This window comes from Rutidosis leptorrhynchoides, chromosome 5 (genome assembly GCF_046630445.1).
Source record: "Rutidosis leptorrhynchoides isolate AG116_Rl617_1_P2 chromosome 5, CSIRO_AGI_Rlap_v1, whole genome shotgun sequence".
Classification (NCBI taxonomy): Eukaryota; Viridiplantae; Streptophyta; class Magnoliopsida; order Asterales; family Asteraceae; genus Rutidosis; species Rutidosis leptorrhynchoides.
In genome coordinates, this window is record NC_092337.1 from 246460787 (window position 1) to 246481577 (window position 20791).

The 20791-nt window shown below is 35.4% G+C and overlaps 1 protein-coding gene across 3 annotated transcripts; it reads left to right on the plus strand.

Annotated features, from left to right (window-relative positions):
- The first annotated feature begins 3921 nt into the window (after positions 1-3921).
- LOC139846844 (protein RDM16-like) lies at positions 3922-8714 on the plus strand. 3 transcript variants are annotated; one of them, XM_071836385.1, is made up of 6 exons: positions 3922-4528; positions 5097-5387; positions 6345-6761; positions 6926-7120; positions 7216-7376; positions 7566-8714. In XM_071836385.1, exons 1-6 carry the CDS (start codon positions 3983-3985, stop codon positions 8440-8442), a joined length of 2487 nt encoding a protein of 828 aa, XP_071692486.1. In that variant the 5' UTR covers positions 3922-3982; the 3' UTR covers positions 8443-8714. The 3 variants fall into 3 exon arrangements, with proteins under 3 accessions (XP_071692486.1, XP_071692488.1, XP_071692487.1); XM_071836387.1 differs by lacking the exon at positions 3922-4528 and having other exon boundaries at positions 5103-5183; positions 5261-5387; XM_071836386.1 differs by lacking the exon at positions 3922-4528 and having other exon boundaries at positions 5103-5183; positions 5266-5387.
- The last annotated feature ends 12077 nt before the right edge of the window (positions 8715-20791 follow it).

Sequence of the window (20791 nt, forward strand, 5' to 3'; positions counted from 1 at the left end):
ACATACATACTTGGGCTTTGATTTTAACTTGGGCCTTTACTAGTGTTATTGGCCTTTAGAAGCCCACCCTACATCTTATATGGACCTAACTAGCCCATGTTACACATGTAAGTATCACTTTGAGGATTAACTAGTTAGTTATTTCATTAAGAATCTAGTTGCTTGTTCTTTCCCATAAACAACCATTCTTTACCCAACTTTTGAAGGCTTTACCTTGCATTAACTTGTGAACAAAACCCATCCTCTTTTGGGCTACTGAACCGTGGGTTCTCAAGCATATGGGGAGAGTTTTGGTTTCATTTTATTCATTACTTACTTACTTGATTTCTCTCTCAAAAACACACACACATACTTGCTATCATTTTTCTCTCCTTTCTTTCTAAAGATTGTAAGTAACAAAACATATTTTCTCTCTTCTTTCTTGGCCAAAAACCGAATTATATTCACCTCTAATCATCATCATCATTTGTTGTTTGATACTTGTTGTTCATTGTTGTTAGTTACTTGTCTTTGTTAGTTAGTTACTTACATGTTATTATGAATCAAGCTCACTAGTTTGTTCATCACTTTATCTTGTATTAACAAGAACATTCAAGAGCTAAACTCTCTAGTTTAGGTTCTACATATACTTTCTTTAAAGATTGCAAGTTCATGTGTTGATTAAAATCATACTTGTAGTTCTTGAAGTAAACTTAAAGTTTACTTTACTTAAAGATCAAACTTTGGTTGAATCTTTAAAAGTATGAACAAACCATGAACCTTTTACTTGTTTATTTAGTGTTACTTGCACTTTAATTTTATGATTTAGGTTGTTGTTGGTCAAGTACTACAAGTTAGTCTTGATCTCATATCTCTTGGAACTAAAAGATAACTTAAAGGTTCAAGAACATGTAAATAAGTTTTCTTTAAATATAACTTTGTATACTTATGCTTGATCTAGACTTTTGGGTCTTGGATCTTCAAGATCTAACTAAGAACTATGTTCTACATCTTAAGATCTTGATTAGTTAGTTTACTTTCAAATTTGTAACTTGTTATTAGCTTTAAAGTTCATGTATGTGTTAGATCTAAGACTTTGATGAAACTTTGGTTCATCAAAACACTTACAACTCTTAAGTGAAGTTGTGCTTCATGTCATAGACTTGCACTTGGGTTATGATGGTCAAGACTTGGTTGTGATGATGTAGACACATCAATGAGTTGTACACTTGAAGCTATATGCATCAAGGATGAGAACCATGATGAACATCAAGCACCAAGACCACCGGAACTCACTTAAACTTACTGTTTCTGTCCAAACCCTACTGACCTGCTGTTTCTGTAACAGACCAGTAGACCTGGTGTACTGAGACCATGATTTTTAGATAGAACTTTTCGAGTAGATAACTTTTCATATAGGACTCGACTTAATCCGAGTTACGGTTTAGGATTTATGGCCCTCCGATCGTCACTATGTCCTTTTAACATTGTGCAGAAATTTCTGACCTACTCGCACTTAGACCGTCGCCACGGTCAAACGAAGACGAGTTTGATTCTGTAAATTTTACCACAACTAAAGGACTCATAGACGGAGCCATGGCCACTGGTCTCACCTTAATTCAGTAAGGGTAGAGGCCGTGGTGACTGACCGAACTCAGCCTTTGTTTTAAACTACTTTCATAAACGAAACTTACTTTACGCCTTTTGTTTGATGATGAATGATGATGACCTTTAAGACCTTATTTACATAATTTTAAACCTATTAAGACGATTTACTGACTTAGTACTATTTGACTTAGGTTGAGGACCTTCGGACCGATTACTTGCACACCTTTTCCGAACCAACTTTACGACTACATTATCATTGTGAGTTATAGCATTCCCTTTTTACTTTAACTTATTTTTGGAACTGAGAATACATGTGGATTTTATGTTTTACATACTAGGCACGAGTACTTAAACTTATATATGTGTGGGTTATACAACGGCATAAACATTCCCTTTAGCTCGGTAACGTTTAGTCATTGGTTTTTGAACCGGTGAACGCGAATCTTAGATATAGATCCATAGGGTTTGACATCCCCACTCGGGCTAGTAGCGCTAGCATTTAACGAGTGTTTAATACTTCGTAAACATACGCACTTGCCAAGTGTACTTTCAGGGGGTATAAACGTTAAGTTAGTTACCAAGTGCCCACGGTTAACATATACTTTATCATACTGTTTTGAAACGCTCTTTGTAGCACTGAAATCTCGTGGCCTACCTTACTTACTGTTATACTTAAACTATAGCTCACCAACTTTGTGTTGACGTTTTTAAGCATGTTTTTCTCAGGTGCTTGAGGTTAGCTTCCGCTGTGTACTAGTCGTGCTGTAGACACTCGCTGCTTAGAGTTGCTATCGCATGAACTACTTTACCTTGCATTCAAACTTTAGTACTTTTGAACTATGACTTGTAACGACCATTGTGGTCACATACACTTATTATTTGCTTCTACCTAGTGAAGCATGCTTTTGGATTGTAAAACATTCGATGTTGGTTTAGACATCACTTTATTATTGAATGCAAACTCTTTTTTGAAAAAGCATATAGTACTTAACCTTGTAATGATCCTGTTGTTGATGATTCGTACACGATGGTTTTGTACGGGGCATCACAATGCACAACACATCCATCAAAACTAAATATCGTAAGAAAAGTTTGCTAAAACTTGTACAACCTGGCTCTGATATCACTGTTGGAGTATGATACAAATTCAAAGCGAGCGGAAGCATTTTTAAAACTTTACAAAATCATACTCTTCCACGGATCATTGTACAAAACTTTAGCAAACAAAGCAAATTAACGAAACCGAACAAGAGAAGATTAGAATACAACCTTTGTAGCCTTTTGAAGATCGAATTTGAAAACTCAAAGAAGAGTTCCTCTAAACGGTAGACACCCAAAGTTCCAACCTTGCTTCGATCTATACCTTCTACTTAACGGATATTTTCTTCTTCCTTATTTCCACCAAAACCGAACCCAATTATAGATCTCAAGTATTTTGGTTACTTGAAAATGAGAAAAAGAAATAGCATTTTTTTATATGTGGTTTTTGTATCACAAGTAGCGTAACTTTTCAATACCAAGACTTGGTATTATATATCACATAATTGATACAATAATACATCTAGTACAAATATAATAAATAAAGATTTGGAAATATTTACAAAATCAAATCTTTATATAAAATAAGATTTACAAAATCAAATCATATTTTATACTCCCTCCGTCCCATTATAAGTGTCCATTTACCATTTGCACACAGTTTTAGAAAATCCCACTAACTTCATTCTCCACCAATCATAAATCTTCTCTCTCTTCTCATTGGTTGAAACACAAAGTGGACACTTGAAATGGGACATCTCAAAATAAAAATGTGGACACTTGTGGTGGGACGGAGGTAGTATATCAAATCAAATCTTATATCTTATATAAAATATGATTTGCAAAATATAATCAAATCTCTACATATTTAGATTTGTAAGTATATGTATACACATAAAAAATTTTACTTAATTTATTAAACCATTAATTAATGATTAATAAATTAATTTCCGATTAGAAGGTATATCAAACAATTTACGATTGGCCTTTGTGTGTGACCGAATAGGATAAATGGACTTTTATTATTTAATGTCATGGGCATATCTTCGGAATATATGTACCACGGTCAAACTACGGTTGAACCGTAGCCAACCCGAGAACATATTTCCAACCGCCATAACGTAAACTTTATCTTTCGTCCTCTCACTTGTGTGCCAACCATCGAACCATGACGTAACTTATGTTAGTAAAATTCATATATGAAATAAGAAAGCCCAATGAAGTCTCTTACCAAATTTGGGCTTGTGCCCAATAAAACACCCTAATTGCACCATTCCTATTACCGATTCACGTCCATCTCCAATTCCAGGTGGTGAAACAAACTAAAGCGATACCACAAAACCCTAACCAAACCACGATGGATAGTCGATCCAGTCGGAAACATAGAGATTCCGATCCCGATCCCGATCCCGAAAGAGACAAGCACCACCGCTCCAAATACCGCGATACCGATGGAGAAGATCGCCGTCGCCGTTCCAAACGCGAGAGGTCCGAAGATATCGATGAACGCGTGAAGCGTGAGAAGTCGTACGAACGAGAAACCAGCAAGGATCGAGAATTGAGTGAGAAATCAGTGGATACTAGACGACATCATCATCATCATCATAAACGGAAAGATAGGGATGGTGATAGTGATGATGAAGATAGGTTTTATGAGGCTCGTGAGAAACGAACTAGGGTTTCGGATGAACGCAAAGAGCGACGTCGTTTTGAAGATAAAGCTGCTGCTGCTGAAGATGATAGGGATAGAGAAGAGAGGAAGGAGAGAAGGAAATTTGAAGATAAAGTTAAGAAGAAAGAAGAAATTGATTCAGATAATGATGGAATTAAAAAAGGGAATTTGAATGGTGATAAAACCAAGAGTGATGTTAAAGATGAATTGTTTGGTGGTTCCAATGCCAATGTAAGTTTCTTATTACTCCTCTTTCTGCATCTGTTGTATAACTGTATAGATTATATATGTATTATATTTATGTATACATATTATATGTATGTCTAGCTTTGCTTATGTGTATAGCTGATATAATATCATTATTGTTGATGTTTAGTTTTGAGCATGCTTAGTGGATTAGTAGTTTTGATGGGAGGACCTATGATGTACAAGGTATGGAGAATTGTAGTAGGTATTACAATAACTTGGCATAATAATAAGCTAGTTAAAACAAAGCTTTATAGCCTGGTTTCATGGTCAATCTTTGAAATTAGCAATTTCTGTTATCTGGAAACGCCTTTCGATGGTATTGCATTAGACAGTCACTCATGTGTTAGTGATTGCTTGTATTAAGACGAGCTTTATGTTGATGTTGTGAACACATGAAGATCTGGTTTCAGAATTATATTGCCAATTTGGTGTTCTGTTACAGCTATTCTATGATGGGTTAATTTTCTTTTGTACACATATTGCTGTCCTGTAATATCAATTCTTGCAGTATCTTGTTTATATATGTTGACTTTTGCATTATTGGCTGCAGGGTGGTGCACTTGAATCACACAATAAGGCATTTGGAACTCCACGAGAGACATCTTTGGCACCCAGCCAGCCTCCTTCATCTTCTAAGGTATCTTTGATTTCTAGCAAACATGAAAATGAAGGAGTTAATAGTAACAGATCTCATGAGGTTCCTGGGAAATCCAGTACAGATGGAAATTCTGCAGATGCTGCTGGCAAGAGTGGTGGCATCTCTCTCGATGTCTTATCTAAGGCTAAAGCCACATTACTCAAGAGAAAGGAACTTGCAGAGAAGATGAAGAAAATCCCTATGGTAATATTCTTTTAACTTTTGATTTTTATATCTATATATTTATTGCGTTGCGTTGTCCGTGCCAGGGTTGCAGAACTAAGAATTACTACTTGGTTTTTGCAAATCGCGTAGTACTCGGTCAAAATCATCCAAAACTTTGGATTACTTGGAAAATGGGTCAAAATCAGTCAATCTTTAGTCAACGTAGTGGGCAAAACAGTCAAAAGCGGGAAAAATTCGGTCCAAATTGGTCAAACTCAAACTTGGTTAAAACAGTCAAAACTGGGATTACTCGGAAATTCTGTCAAAATTGGTTAAAGTCAAACTCGGTCAAAACAGTGAAAATCGGGATTACTTGGAAAATCTGTCAAAATTGGTCAAAGTCAAACTTGGTCAACGTCTGAGTACTCCCGAGTTGCCGAGTAGTCTCTAACAAGTTCCCATTGAGTACTCCTGAGTAGCGATTTTTGCAACCTTGGTCCGTGCTTAACCATTGTGCTCTCTTACTATTTATTACCCTCATTTACCAGTGTATTCAGCGTTAACAACAACAACAACAACCCAAATCCCACATAAGTGGGGTATGGGGGAGGTAAGATGTAGACAATCCTTGCCCTATCCGAGAATAAAGACAAGTCATTTCTCCACCAAGAGTGAAATACTCTCAAGAGTAGAGAAAGTCATCCCTCTCTTTATTCGACGGATAAAGAGATTGCTTCCGAGAGGACCTCCGGCCTTTACGTAGGAAAATTTTTTGAAAAAAAAATAGAAATACTAAAATAAAAATAATAATAGACGCCATGAAAATGGTAGAATCAAATTTCCATGGGTTTTAAATCCTGCCTGAAATTTAATTTAGGCTCTAAGAGTTAGTCAAGTCGCCAATAAATCGACGATTGTTGTCGACTCAATAGAGGCTGTATTCAGCGTTAAGTTTTGTATAATAATAATGTGTTTGTGGCATCTGTTATGGTGCAGTTGAACAAAGGTGTTAATTCTAGCACAGAAAGAATTGGTCAGATATCTACAAAAGAGGTTTCTAAAGCTCCATCTAGTTCAGGAATGTTCCCGGGCCCACCTCAACCTGTCACTATCGGATCAACTGCACCTATGCAGCCACTTGGTAGTGGTGTGCCTCAACTTGCAGGACTCACTGCACCGAAATACGAAGCTGTAAAACGTGCACAAGAGCTTGCTGCAAAGATGGGATTTAGACAGGACCCTGAGTTTGCTCCACTTATTAACATGTTTCCTGGGCAGATGCCACCAGATGTCACTCTTCAACCTAAACCTGCTAAAGCTCCTGTTCTTCGTTTGGATCATTTGGGACGGGAAGTGGATGAACATGGGAATGTGGTTAATATACCAAAGTTGAACAATTTGAGCACCCTTAAGGTATGCTATTTCTGCCCAATTTGCTTATGAAAGGAGCAATTTGTTTTTTATTTTATATTATTTATTTTTATTATTAAAATTATACTCCCAAGTCAATTTCAATAATAAAAACTGAACCCTTGAATTTGATTACATTTCTCATGTTTTCTTTTGCATCCATACAGGTTAACATTAACAAGCAGAAAAAAGATGCGTTCCAGATATTGAAACCTGAATTGGAAGTCGACCCAGATAAAAATCCTCACTTTGATCCTCGAATGGGAATAGATAAAGTCAAACTTTTAAGGCCTAAAAAGATGACCTTTCAGTTTGTAGAGGAAGGTAAATGGGCTAAGGAGGCTGAGATGATTAAGCTAAAGGTATATCTTCTGATCCATTGCTACTCATTCTAGTCTGGTGTGCTTTCTATTTTTGATTAAACCGATTCACTGATTTGTAACATTTTTGTTTCCAGAGTCAATTTGGAGAAGCACAAGCAAGAGAGTTTAGAGCAAAACAAGCACAACTTGCTAAGGCTAAGGCGGAACCTGATATCAATCCTAATCTGATTGAGGTATCTGAGAGAATCATCATCAAAGAAAAGCCAAAGGATCCTATTCCTGATGTTGAGTGGTGGTTAGTTATTTCATACAACTTTCTAACTCAATTTTATATTAAAATTAAATTTATGATTTGTTGATACTATATTGTTATAATAAATCAGAATTAACTCGTAATTTGAAAAGCTATTTTTGATCTGCTACCTTGTATATATTATTGCATACATTTGTGAGAATCTGATTAAAATGTTTATAAATTTTTCAGGGACGTACCATTTTTAGAATCTGGTAATTATGGAAACATCACAGAAGGTGGGTTAGCAGAAGACATACTAAAGAAAGAAAAAGTCACATTATATGTCGAACACCCCCGTCCTATTGAGCCACCAGCCGAACCTGCCCCACCACCACCCCAACCCTTAAAACTTACCCAAAAAGAACGCAAAAAACTCCGCACTCAGAGACGTTTAGCTACCGAGCAAAACCGTCAAGAAATGATCAGACAAGGCCTTCTAGAACCTCCCAAACCCAAAGTCAAAATGAGCAATTTAATGAGAGTTCTCGGTTCCGAAGCGACCCAAGACCCGACCCGGCTTGAAATGGAAATAAGAAGTGCTGCGGCTGAACGTGAACAAGCCCATGCTGACAGAAACATTGCACGAAAGCTAACACCCGATGAAAGACGTGAAAAGAAAGAAAGGAAACTTTTTGATGACAATAATACCCTTGAGACAATAGTTTCTGTGTACAAAGTTAACGACCTTTCCCATCCTCAAACAAGGTTTAAGGTTGATGTTAATGCCCAAGAAAACCGGTTGTCTGGTTGTGCGGTTATGTCTGAGGGTGTTTGTGTTGTGGTAGTGGAAGGTGGTAATAAGTCTATAAAACGTTATCAGAAGTTGATGTTGAAACGTATAAATTGGGCGGCTGCTGTTAAAGAAGAGAATGAAGATGAAGATGGTGATGACGAGAAACCTACGAATAAGTGTGTGCTTGTATGGCAAGGTAGCGTTGCGAAACCTAGTTTTCATAGGTTTTTGGTGCATGAGTGTAGGACTGAAACTGCTGCCCGTAAGGTGTTTGCTGATGCTGGGGTGGTTCATTACTGGGACCTAGCTGTTAATTTCACAGATGAGGTGTGATTCAAGTCGGGTTGGATTGTTCTTTTGTGCTGCACCTGTTGCGAATGAATGTTTTTTACTCTATCTAGTGATTGGCAAAGCTATGTACTGGGTGTTCCTTTTTGAAGGTTTTCATATCTGGAAGAGATGATACATCGTGAAGCAATTTTCTCTTGGTGTTGTTGAATAATAGACATAATTCTGTTATGGTTCTTGATATATGATTCCTTTATTATAATCTGGTCTAAACGTATTTGACGATTTATCACAAATAGTATACTTTTGTTGCATTATGCATTAAGTTGTTGCATTATGCATTAAGTTCTTTTTCAATCGCATTACTATAATTGTGTAATGAGCCTTCTGGGTCAGGCTGACAATTTGTTTTCGGGTTGGGGTTAGCATGTTCGAAGCACCCAACCTGAACACAACTTGTTTAGTTTTTCATGTTGGAAGGTTTGTGTTGAAAAAGCGGACTGGGACTGGGATGGTTCCCAGTTTATGAATATTCATTATTACTAGGGAGTACGGACTAGGGAGTATTATTTTTTTCTAGTTTGCTTTTTCTTTAAACTGTTTTGGTGTGTTGGAATCGAATTTGAACAAAACTTGTTTGCCAAATAGGTTGAACCATTTGACTAGTCAATCTATTTTGACGCAACACAACCTGTTTATTTTAATGCTGGTTATCGCCAGATCTCTCCCTCGGGTTGATAACTTCTCTTCCAGTTAGGTAACATTCCAATATTCATATAAAATATTCAATGAACATTATGCATTATGCATCAGTAGGGAAGATGTTATAACATTATGCAGTCTTTCTAGTAGGGAGTGACGTACACAACCCACTTTTGTTATGTACACAACTATGGTGCTTTACAGTATTATACTATACAACACTGTAAAGCATCATGTTTGTGTACATAACAATTGGGTTGTGTACATATCATCGCTCATTATTTAGCCGTATGCGACCATAACACTTTATACCAGTAGTGTATTGAGATAAGGTAACCTTGTCGGTTTTTTTCTTTTCTTTTAAAGGGCACATCAAGTTTAATGGTAGTTATGCAACGTTCAAAAAAATTGAACATGTACATTGAAATTTCACCATCATGTTTGATATAAATAGTTAAAATAAAAAATTTGGAACTGTTTCCGCTAAATTATTTCTGAAATTATCAACTTATGCTAATTTTGTAATACTAATTTAAAAAGATTTTTCTAATTACAACACTTAAGATTGTCATTAAAAAACATTAATATAAACACATTGCAACCATTCAGGCTTGCCTGAATGGCCATCGAGTTGTCCAATGAAGCACACCACCCGAATTCAATTCCTGACTATGCCAAATTATTCAAAATGGGAGTGTGACTAGAGGGTGCACATAATGCGCAATTCACCCGGTACCAGGTCTCGCGCTCGGGGGGCTTGATTACCCGAGGTTTTACCTTCTATGGGGTAGCCAATGTGCTCGTTCATAGGATGGTTTCCTTGCTTACCCAAAAAAATATAAACACACTGCCCACAAAAAAATGCTAACACCTCATTAACAAATTTCTACTCGAAGCGAAAGGAAACAAAGAAATCGTAAGGAGATGCAGCATAACGAAACAATCCAGTGAAATCATTGGTAAAATTAGCTCCTTCGCTAGTCCTCATCCCTATGGTATAATAGGGATTTGAAGCCGGAGGAATCACATTTCCTAGCCAGACACCTTTGTAAACTTCTGTCTTTTTATTGGCTTCGTCCCTCTATCTTGGTTGAGTTATCATTCATTACAACCCCAACATTATGTAATGGTCGTGTGTAAACAGTATATATTAGACTGATTCACAAGTTCCCGAAGAAGAACCGGAAGAAGAATCAGAATCGGAAAAAGAATCAGAACCGGAAGAGGAGGAACCGGAGGAGGAAATAGAACCGGTGGGGGAAATAATAAAACGGTTAAGTAAAAGAAAATCCTCAACCAACCGACCAAGGTTAATTATGGTCAATGGTGTTTTCGCCAAGGAAGCAAAATATTGGGAGGATTACCAATTCTCCGATGAATCGGATTCCGACGAGAATTCCGATGATGTTATAGAAATTACCCCAACTGAATTTAAAAAGGCAAAGAAAATAATAAGGGAAAGGGCATAAAAATAGAGAAATCTAATTCCAACCCCGATGAACTTTATATGTATCGTCAACTCCCGAAGCCCTTAAGTTGTAACAATGACCCGGGAACCTCTAAACCACCAGGTTTTTCTAAACCGTTGTGGAAAACGACAGCTCGTATTAGGGGAACATCATATATCCCTAGAAACTTGGCAAAACGAACCAAAACCGAAGAAGAAGAAACGAGCGAGTCGGAATAAGATAGTTGTATTCGTGTGGTGTAATATATGTAATATAGTGTGCTTATGCTTTATGATATATGTAAAAATTGCTTGTATTAATAAGTATTTTTTTTTTATGAATCTAACTCTTGTCTATTTTACAGTATAAAAACACAAAATGGATAGACAACCCAATATTTTAAGAGACCTACCCGGAGACATGATTGATGAAATCTTGTCTAGAGTCGGTCAGAATTCTTCGGCACAACTATTTACGGCGAAATCAGTTTGTAAGACATTCGAAGAACGTTCCAAGAATGCCTTGGTTTATAAAAGGCTTTCGTTCGAAAGATGGGGGATATCACATTGGGAAATCCATAAGTTACGATGTGTTTACTTTGACGCATATATTGCGGGGAACCCAAATGCTATTTTACGCAACGGGTTTAGAAATTATTTTGACTCAATATATCCGAATATAGGACTTCGTGATTTAGAAAAAGCGGCTAACATGCAACATAAAGAAGCATGTTATGCTTACGGATTAGTAATGTTCGCTTCTCACCAAAGTGAGAACAAGAACATCGGGCTACAACTATTAAACAAAACGTTCCCACAAGTGACGGAGTCGGTAATTGGGGTAAGAAATGAGGTTTTTAGGTTATTACGAGACTGTTGGTCATTACGTAACCCTCGTCCCTTTGACGACGTTACAACACACTATCTTATCAACGGTCATAACGGTTATGTTCCACAAGACCAAGGATGGGAAGTAGTCCTAGTAAAACCAGAATGCATGACTTGTTTCTGGACGTATGAATTACGTGTCTTTATTGCCTTTGCTGAACGACTTGTGTACTAGCTAGAATTATCTTCACAACTATCTTGTATCAAAGTTATTGTGTGCTATATTTCATGCTTTATGTAAAATAAACGGTATTGTAAGTTTGTAAAATATTGTGTAAAAGTTTGAACGCGAAATATTATTATAATCAGTTTTTCATATAGAATTGTAGTAGTTGAATTGTATATTAGCTACTAAGTATGAACTTAACGGGTAGGTACTACCCGAATTTAAACTTATAAAACGCTAATATGAAGAAAAAGCTTTTATAAATGAGTTCATATTATGCTACGAGATACTATTGACTACTCTTAATATTCTGTATGATTAACTTGTTCCATTTGACTATTTTGAAGGAAATGGCACCGACTACTCGACACACCGTGAATATGAATGAAGAGGAATTCCGTACTTTTCTAGCTTCAAACATAGCCGCAGTACAGGCTGCGCTACATACCAACAATAACCTTGGATCTAGCAGTACAGGAAATCGTGTAGGATGCACCTACAAAGAATTCACTGCCTGCAAACCTTTAGAATTTGATGGAACCGAAGGACCGATCGGATTGAAACGGTGGACCAAGAAGGTCGAATCGGTGTTTGCCATAAGTAAGTGTACTGAAGAGGACAAAGTAAAGTGTACTGAATCGGATTGAAACGGTGGACCGTCCCAGAACCGAGGTCAATAAGCTCAAGACAGAACTTAGAGGGTTACGAACCCAAGGATTTGATATTACCACATACGAAAGACGATTCACAGAATTGTGCCTATTGTGTCCGGGAGCGTTCGAAGATGAGGAAGAGAAGATCGACGCGTTTGTGAAAGGATTACCTGAAAGAATCCAAGAATATATCAGTTCACACGAGCCCGCCTCCATACAACAGGCATGTAGAATGGCTCACAAACTAGTGAACCAGATTGAGGAAAGAATTAAAGAACAGACGGCTGAAGAGGCCAATGTGAAGCAAGTCAAAAGAAAGTGGGAGGAAAACGATGATAAGAATCACCAATACAACAACAACAGCAATTACAATAATAATCGCAACAATTATCCCAACAATCGCAACATCAATCGCAACTACAACAAACGGCCCAACAACAACAACAACAACAACAACAACAACAACAACAACAACAACAACAACAACAACAACAACAACAACAACAACAACAGTAACTACAACAATCATCCCAACAACAATAACAACCGCAACAACAACAACAATCAGAAGCAGCTATTCCAAAGGTGTGAAAAGTATCACTCGGGGTTCTGCACCAAATTTTACAACAAGTGTAAAAGAAATGGTCATAGCGCGGTGAAGTGTGAGGTCTACGGACCAGGGGTTAACAGAACGAAAGGAACAAATGGTGTCAGAACGAGTAATGGCGGAGCAAGTAGTGTCGGAGCAAGTTATGCCAATGTAGTTTGTTATAAATGTGGAAAACCGGGTCACATTATTAGAAATTGCCCGAACCAGGAGAACACGAATGGACAAGGTCGCGGAAGAGTTTTCAATATTAATGCGGCAGAGGCACAGGAAGACCCGAAGCTTGTTACGGGTACGTTTCTTATTGACAATAAATCTGCTTACGTTTTATTTGATTCGGGTGCGGATAGAAGCTATATGAGTAGAGATTTTTGTGCTAAATTAAGTTGTCCATTGACGCCATTGGATAGTAAATTTTTACTCGAATTAGCAAACGGTAAATTAATTTCAGCAGATAATATATGCCGGAATCGAGAAATTAAACTGGGTAGCGAAATATATAAGATTGATTTGATACCAGTAGAGTTAGGGAGTTTTGATGTAATAGTTGGCATGGACTGGCTGAAGAAGGTGAAAGCAGATATCGTATGTTATAAAAATGCAATTCGCATTGTACGAGAAGAAGGAGAACCCTTAATGGTGTACGGAGAAAAGTGCAACATGAAGCTACATCTTATTAGTAATTTGAAGGCACAAAAACTAATAAGAAAAGGTTGCTATGCTGTTCTAGCACACGTCGAGAAAGTACAAACTGAAGAAAAGAGCATCAATGATGTTCCCGTCGCAAAAGAATTTCTCGATGTATTTTCGAAAGAATTACCGGGACTACCTCCACATCGATCTGTTGAATTTCAAATAGATCTTGTACCAGGAGCTGCACCAATAGCTCGTGCTCCTTATAGACTCGCACCCAGCGAGATGAAAGAACTGCAAAGCCAACTGCAAGAACTATTAGAACGTGGTTTCATTCGACCAAGCACATTACCATGGGGAGCTCCTGTTTTGTTTGTCAAGAAGAAGGATGGTACATTTAGGTTGTGTATTGACTACAGAGAGTTGAACAAACTTACCATCAAAAACTGTTATCCACTGAATTGAAGACTTATTTGATAAACTACAAGGCTCGTCGGTTTATTCGAAGATCTATTTACGTTCTGGATATCATCAAATGCGAGTAAAGGAGGATGATATTCCAAAAACTGCTTTTAGGACGCGTTATGGTCATTACGAGTTTATGGTTATGCCGTTTGGATTGACTAACGCACCAGCTGTGTTCATGGACCTTATGAACCGAGTGTGTGGGCCATATCTTGACAAGTTTGTCATTATTTTCATCGATGACATACTTATTTACTCAAAGAATGATCAAGAGCACGAAGAACATTTGAGAAAAGTGCTAGAAGTATTGAGGAAAGAAAAACTGTACGCTAAGTTTTCAAAGTGTGCATTTTGGTTGAAAGAAGTTCAATTCCTCGGTCACATATTGAACAAAGAAGGTATCCAGGTGGACCCAGCAAAGATCGAAACCGTTGAAAAGTGGGAAACCCCAAAAACTCCGAAGCATATACGTCAATTTTTAGGATTGGCTGGTTACTACAGAAGATTCATCCAAGATTTCTCCAAAATAGCAAAACCCTTGACTGCATTAACGCATAAAGGGAAGAAATTTGAATGGAAGAATGAACAAGAGAAGGCGTTTCAATTATTGAAGAAAAAGCTAACTACGGCACCTATATTATCATTGCCTGAAGGGAATGATGATTTTGTGATTTATTATGACGCATCAAAGCAAGGTCTCGGTTGTGTATTAATGCAACGAACGAAGGTGATTGCTTATGTGTCTAGACAATTAAAGATTCACAAACAAAATTATACGACACATGATTTGGAATTAGGCGCGGTTGTTTTTGCATTAAAGACTTGGAGGCACTACTTATATAGGGTCAAAAGTATTATATATACCGACCACAAAAGTCTTCAACACATATTTAATCAGAAACAACTGAATATGAGGTAGCGTAGGTGGATTGAATTATTGAATGATTACGACTTTGAGATTCGTTACCACCCGGGGAAGGAAAATGTGGTAGCCGACACCTTGAGCAGAAAGGACAGAGAACCCATTCGAGTAAAATCTATGAATATAATGATTCACACTAACCTTACTACTCAAATAAAGGAGGCGCAACAAGGAGTTTTAAAAGAGAGAAATTTAAAGGATGAAATACCCAAAGGATCGGAGAAGCATCTTAATATTCGGGAAGACGGAACCCGGTATAGGGCTGAAAGGATTTGGGTACCAAAATTTGGAGATATGAGAGAAATGGTACTTAGAGAAGCTCATAAAACCAGATACTCAATACATCCTGGAACGGGGAAGATGTACAAGGATCTCAAGAAACATTTTTGGTGGCCGGGTATGAAAGCCGATGTTGCTAAATACGTAGAAAAATATTTGACGTGTTCTAAGGTCAAAGCTGAGCATCAGAAACCATCAGGTCTACTTCAACAACCCGAAATCCCGGAATGGAAATGGGAAAACATTACCATGGATTTCATCACTAAATTGCCAAGGACTGCAAGTGGTTTTGATACTATTTGGGTAATAGTTGATCGTCTCACCAAATCAGCACACTTTCTACCAATAAGAGAAGATGACAAGATGGAGAAGTTAGCACGACTGTATTTGAAGGAAGTCGTCTCCAGACATGGAATACCAATCTCTATTATCTCTGATAGGGATGGCAGATTTTTTTCAAGATTCTGTCAGACATTACAGCAAGCATTAGGAACTCGTCTAGACATGAGTACTGCCTATCATCCACAAACTGATGGGCAGAGTGAAAGGACGATACGAATGCTTGAAGACATGCTATGAGCATGTGTTATTGATTTCGGAAATAGTTGGGATCGACATCTACCGTTAGCAGAATTTTCCTACAACAACAGCTATCATTCAAGCATTGAGATGGCACCGTTTGAAGCACTTTATGATAGAAAGTGCAGGTCTCCAATTTGTTGGAGTGAAGTGGGGGATAGACAGATTACGGGTCCGGAGATAATACAAGAAACTACCGAGAAGATCATCCAAATTCAACAACGGTTGAAAACCGCCCAAAGTCGACAAAAGAGCTACGCCGACATTAAAAGAAAAGATATAGAATTTGAAATTGGAGAGAAGGTCATGCTTAAGGTTGCACCTTGGAAAGGTGTTGTTCGATTTGGTAAATGAGGGAAATTAAATCCAAGGTATATTGGACCATTCAAGATTATTGATCGTGTTGGACCAGTAGCTTACCGACTTGAGTTACCTCAACAACTCGGGGCTGTACATAACACTTTTCACGTCTCAAATTTGAAATAATGTTTTGCTAAAGAAGATCTCACTATTCCGTTAGATGAAATCCAAATCAACGAAAAACTTCAATTCATCGAAGAACCCGTCGAAATAATGGATTGTGAGGTTAAAAGACTTAAGCAAAACAAGATACCAATTGTTAAGGTTCAATGGAATGCTCGTAGAGGACCCGAGTTCACCTGGGAATGAGAATATTAGATGAAGAAGAAATACCCGCATTTATTTCCAGAAGATACGTTAACACCTCCAACTGCTTAAAATTTCGGGACGAAATTTATTTAACGAGTAGGTACTGTAGTGACCCGAAATTTTCCATGTTTATATATATATTAAATGAAATTGTTATTTACATGATTAAGTGTTTCCAACATGTTAAGCAATCAAACTTGTTAAGACTTGATTAATTGAAATAGGTTTCATATAGACAATTGACCACCCAAGTTGACCGGCGATTCACGAACGTTAAAACTTGTAAAAACTATATGATGACATATATATGGATATATATATATATATATATATTTAACATGATATTATGATAAGTAAACATATCATTAAGTATATTAACAATGAACTACATATGTAAAAACAAGACTACTAACTTAATGATTTTGAACGACATTTAATGTATATATATCATATTAAGATATATTAATACATCATGATATAATGATAATGTAATAATTTAACATCTCATTTGATTTAATAAACAATGGGTTAATAACATTTAACAAGATCGTTAACCTAAAGGTTTCAAAACAACACTTACATGTAACGACTAACGATGACTTAACGACTCAGTTAAAATGTATATACGTGTAGTGTTTTAATATGTATTCATAAACTTTTGAAAGACTTCAAGACACTTATCAAAATACTTCTACTTAACAAAAATGCTTACAATTACATCCTCGTTCAGTTTCATCAACAATTCTACTCGTATGCACCCGTATTCGTACTCGTACAATACACAGCTTTTAGATGTATGTACTATTGGTATATACACTCCAATGATCAGCTCTTAGCAGCCCATGTGAGTCACCTAACACATATGGGAACCATCATTTGGCAACTAGCATGAAATATCTCATAAAATTACAAAAATATGAGTAATCATTCATGACTTATTTACATGAAAACAAAATTACATATCCTTTATATCTAATCCATACACCAACGACCAAAAACACCTACAAACACTTTCATTCTTCAATTTTATTCATCTAATTGATCTCTCTCAAGTTCTATCTTCAAGTTCTAAGTGTTCTTCATAAATTCTACAAGTTCTAGTTTCATAAAATCAAGAATACTTCCAAGTTTGCTAGCTTACTTCCAATCTTGTAGAGTGATCATCCAACCTCAAGAAATCTTTCTTATTTACAGTAAGATATCTTTCTAATATAAGGTAATACTCATATTCAAACATTGATTCAATTTCTATAACTATAACAATCTTATTTCGAGTGGAAATCTTACTTGAACTTGTTTTCGTGTCATGATTCTGCTTCAAGAACTTTCAAGCCATCCAAGGATTCTTTGAAGCTAGATCCATTTTTCTCATTTCCAGTAGCTTTATCCAGAAAACTTGAGGTATTAATGATGTTCATAACATCATTTGATTCATACATATAAAGCTATCTTATTCGAAGGTTTAAACTTGTAATCACTAGAACATAGTTTAGTTAATTCTAAACTTGTTCGCAAATAAAAGTTAATCCTTCTAACTTGACTTTTAAAATCAACTAAACACATTTTCTATATCTATATGATATGCTAACTTAATGATTTAAAACCTGGAAACACGAAAAACACCGTAAAACCGGATTTACGCCGTCGTAGTAACACCGCGGGCTGTTTTGGGTTAGTTAATTAAAAACTATGATAAACTTTGATTTAAAAGTTGTTATTCTGGAAAAATTATTTTTATTATGAACATGAAACTATATCCAAAAATTATGGTTAAACTCAAAGTGGAAGTATGTTTTCTAAAATGGTCATCTAGACGTCGTTCTTTCGACTGAAATGACTACCTTTACAAAAACGACTTGTAACTTATTTTTCTGACTATAAACCTATACTTTTTCTGTTTAGATTCATAAAATAGAGTTCAATATGAAAACATAGCAATTTGATTCACTCAAAACGGATTTAAAATGAAGAAGTTATGGGTAAAACAAGATTGGATAATTTTTCTCATTTTAGCTACGTGAAAATTGGTAACAAATCTATTCCAACCATAACTTAATCAACTTGTATTGTATATTATGTAATCTTGAGATACCATAGACACGTATACAATATTTTGACCTATTATGTCGACACATCTATATATATTTCGGAACAACCATAGACACTCTATATGTGAATGTTGGAGTTAGCTATACAGGGTTGAGGTTGATTCCAAAATATATATAGTTTGAGTTGTGATCAATACTGAGATACGTATACACTGGGTCGTGGATTGATTCAAGATAATATTTATCGATTTTTTTCTGTACATCTTGAAATGTCCCGTTCTTACTGATTAAAAACGTTCCATATTAGTTGATTTCGTTGCGAGGTTTTGACCTCTATATGAGACGTTTTTCAAAGACTGCATTCATTTTTAAAACAAACCATAACCTTCATTTCATAAATAAAGGTTTAAAAAGCTTTACGTAGATTATCAAATAATGATAATCTAAAATATCCTGTTTACACACGACCATTACATAATGGTTTACAATACAAATATGTTACATCGAAATCAGTTTCTTGAATGCAGTTTTTACACAATATCATACAAACATGGACTCCAAATCTTGTCCTTATTTTAGTATGCAACAGCGGGAGCTCTTAATATTCACCTGAGAATAAACATGCTTTAAACGTCAACAAAAATGTTGGTGAGTTATAGGTTTAACCTATATATATCAAATCATAACAATAGACCACAAGATTTCATATTTCAATACACATCCCATACATAGAGATAAAAATCATTCATATGGTGAACACCTGGTAACCGACAAGAACAAGATGCATATATAAGAATATCCCCATCATTGAAAGGACCCGTCCTAAACCATCTGGACGAAGTCACCAACAACTGGTTCCATTGCGATGATCGACTCCAAATACTGTCTTTAAAATGAGCAAATGCACAGCGGAACGTTTCTTTCATACCTGAGAATAAACATGCTTTCAAGTGTCAACCAAAAGGTTGGTGAGTTCATTAGTTTATCATAAATAATCATTTCATAATTTTAATAGACCACAAGATTTCATATTTCCATTTCTCGTAAACATACGTCCCATGCATAGAGACGAAAATATCATTCATATGGATTGAACACCTGGTAACCGACATCAACAATATGCATATAAGAATATCCCCATCATTCCGGGATCCTCCTTCGAACATGATATAAATTTCGAAGTACTAAAGCATCCGGTACTTTGGATGGGGCTTGTTGGGCCCAATAGATCTATCTTTAGAGTTCGCGTCAATTAGGGTTTCTGTTCCCTAATTCTTAGATTACCAGACTATATAAAAAGGGCATATTCGATTAGATAATCCAACCATAGAATGTAATTTCGATCACTTGTGTCCATTTCGTAAAACATTTATAAAAATTGCGCATATATTCTCAGCCCAAAAATATAAAGGGTAAAAAGGTAAATGAAACTCACGCATATAAATATTATAAAACAGTTAATAAAGCATTTGCATGTATTCTCAGCCCAAAAATGTAAAGAGTAAAAAGGGAGAAAATGAAACTCACACATATAAATATTGTAAAATAGTTAATAAAGCATTTGCATGTATTCTCAGCCCAAAAATATATATAAAAAGGGAATAATGAAACTCACAATACTGTATTTTGTAGTAAAAATACATATGACGACATTGAACAATGTAGGGTTGGCCTCAGATTCACGAACCTATATCATTTGTATATGCATTAACACATATATTTGTAATCGAGCAAATTTATATATATTATATCTTAGTTTATATGTTATATGTATTTAATTTGTATATATTTAAAATGATTAATATTTATACATATAGATATATCTTAATATGTATATTAGTATTTTGTTAATTCTTTGTTATATGTAATATTTATAAAAATAATGTTAATATGTTTAGTATATATATTTATATGTAATATAAGTATAATATTTATTTGTTATAAAATAATAATTAAAATAATAATGATATTACAAATTTTAAATATGTTAATAATACTAATAATATAATAATGTTACTAATACTAATATTTACGTAAATGATAATAATTTATATTACTTTCATAATAATAATAATAATAATAATAATAATAATAATAATAATAATAATAATAATAATTATAATAATAATAATAATAATAATAATAATAATAATAATAATAATAATAATAATAATAAAAATAATAATAAAATAAAATTGATACATAAAAATACTTTAAAGTACTAACCCTAATATTAAAAATAATAATAATACTTATAAAAATACTAATACTATAATACTAGTAATAATGAAATTAATGTAAATTTTATTAATGATAACAATAATAATAATTAGTAA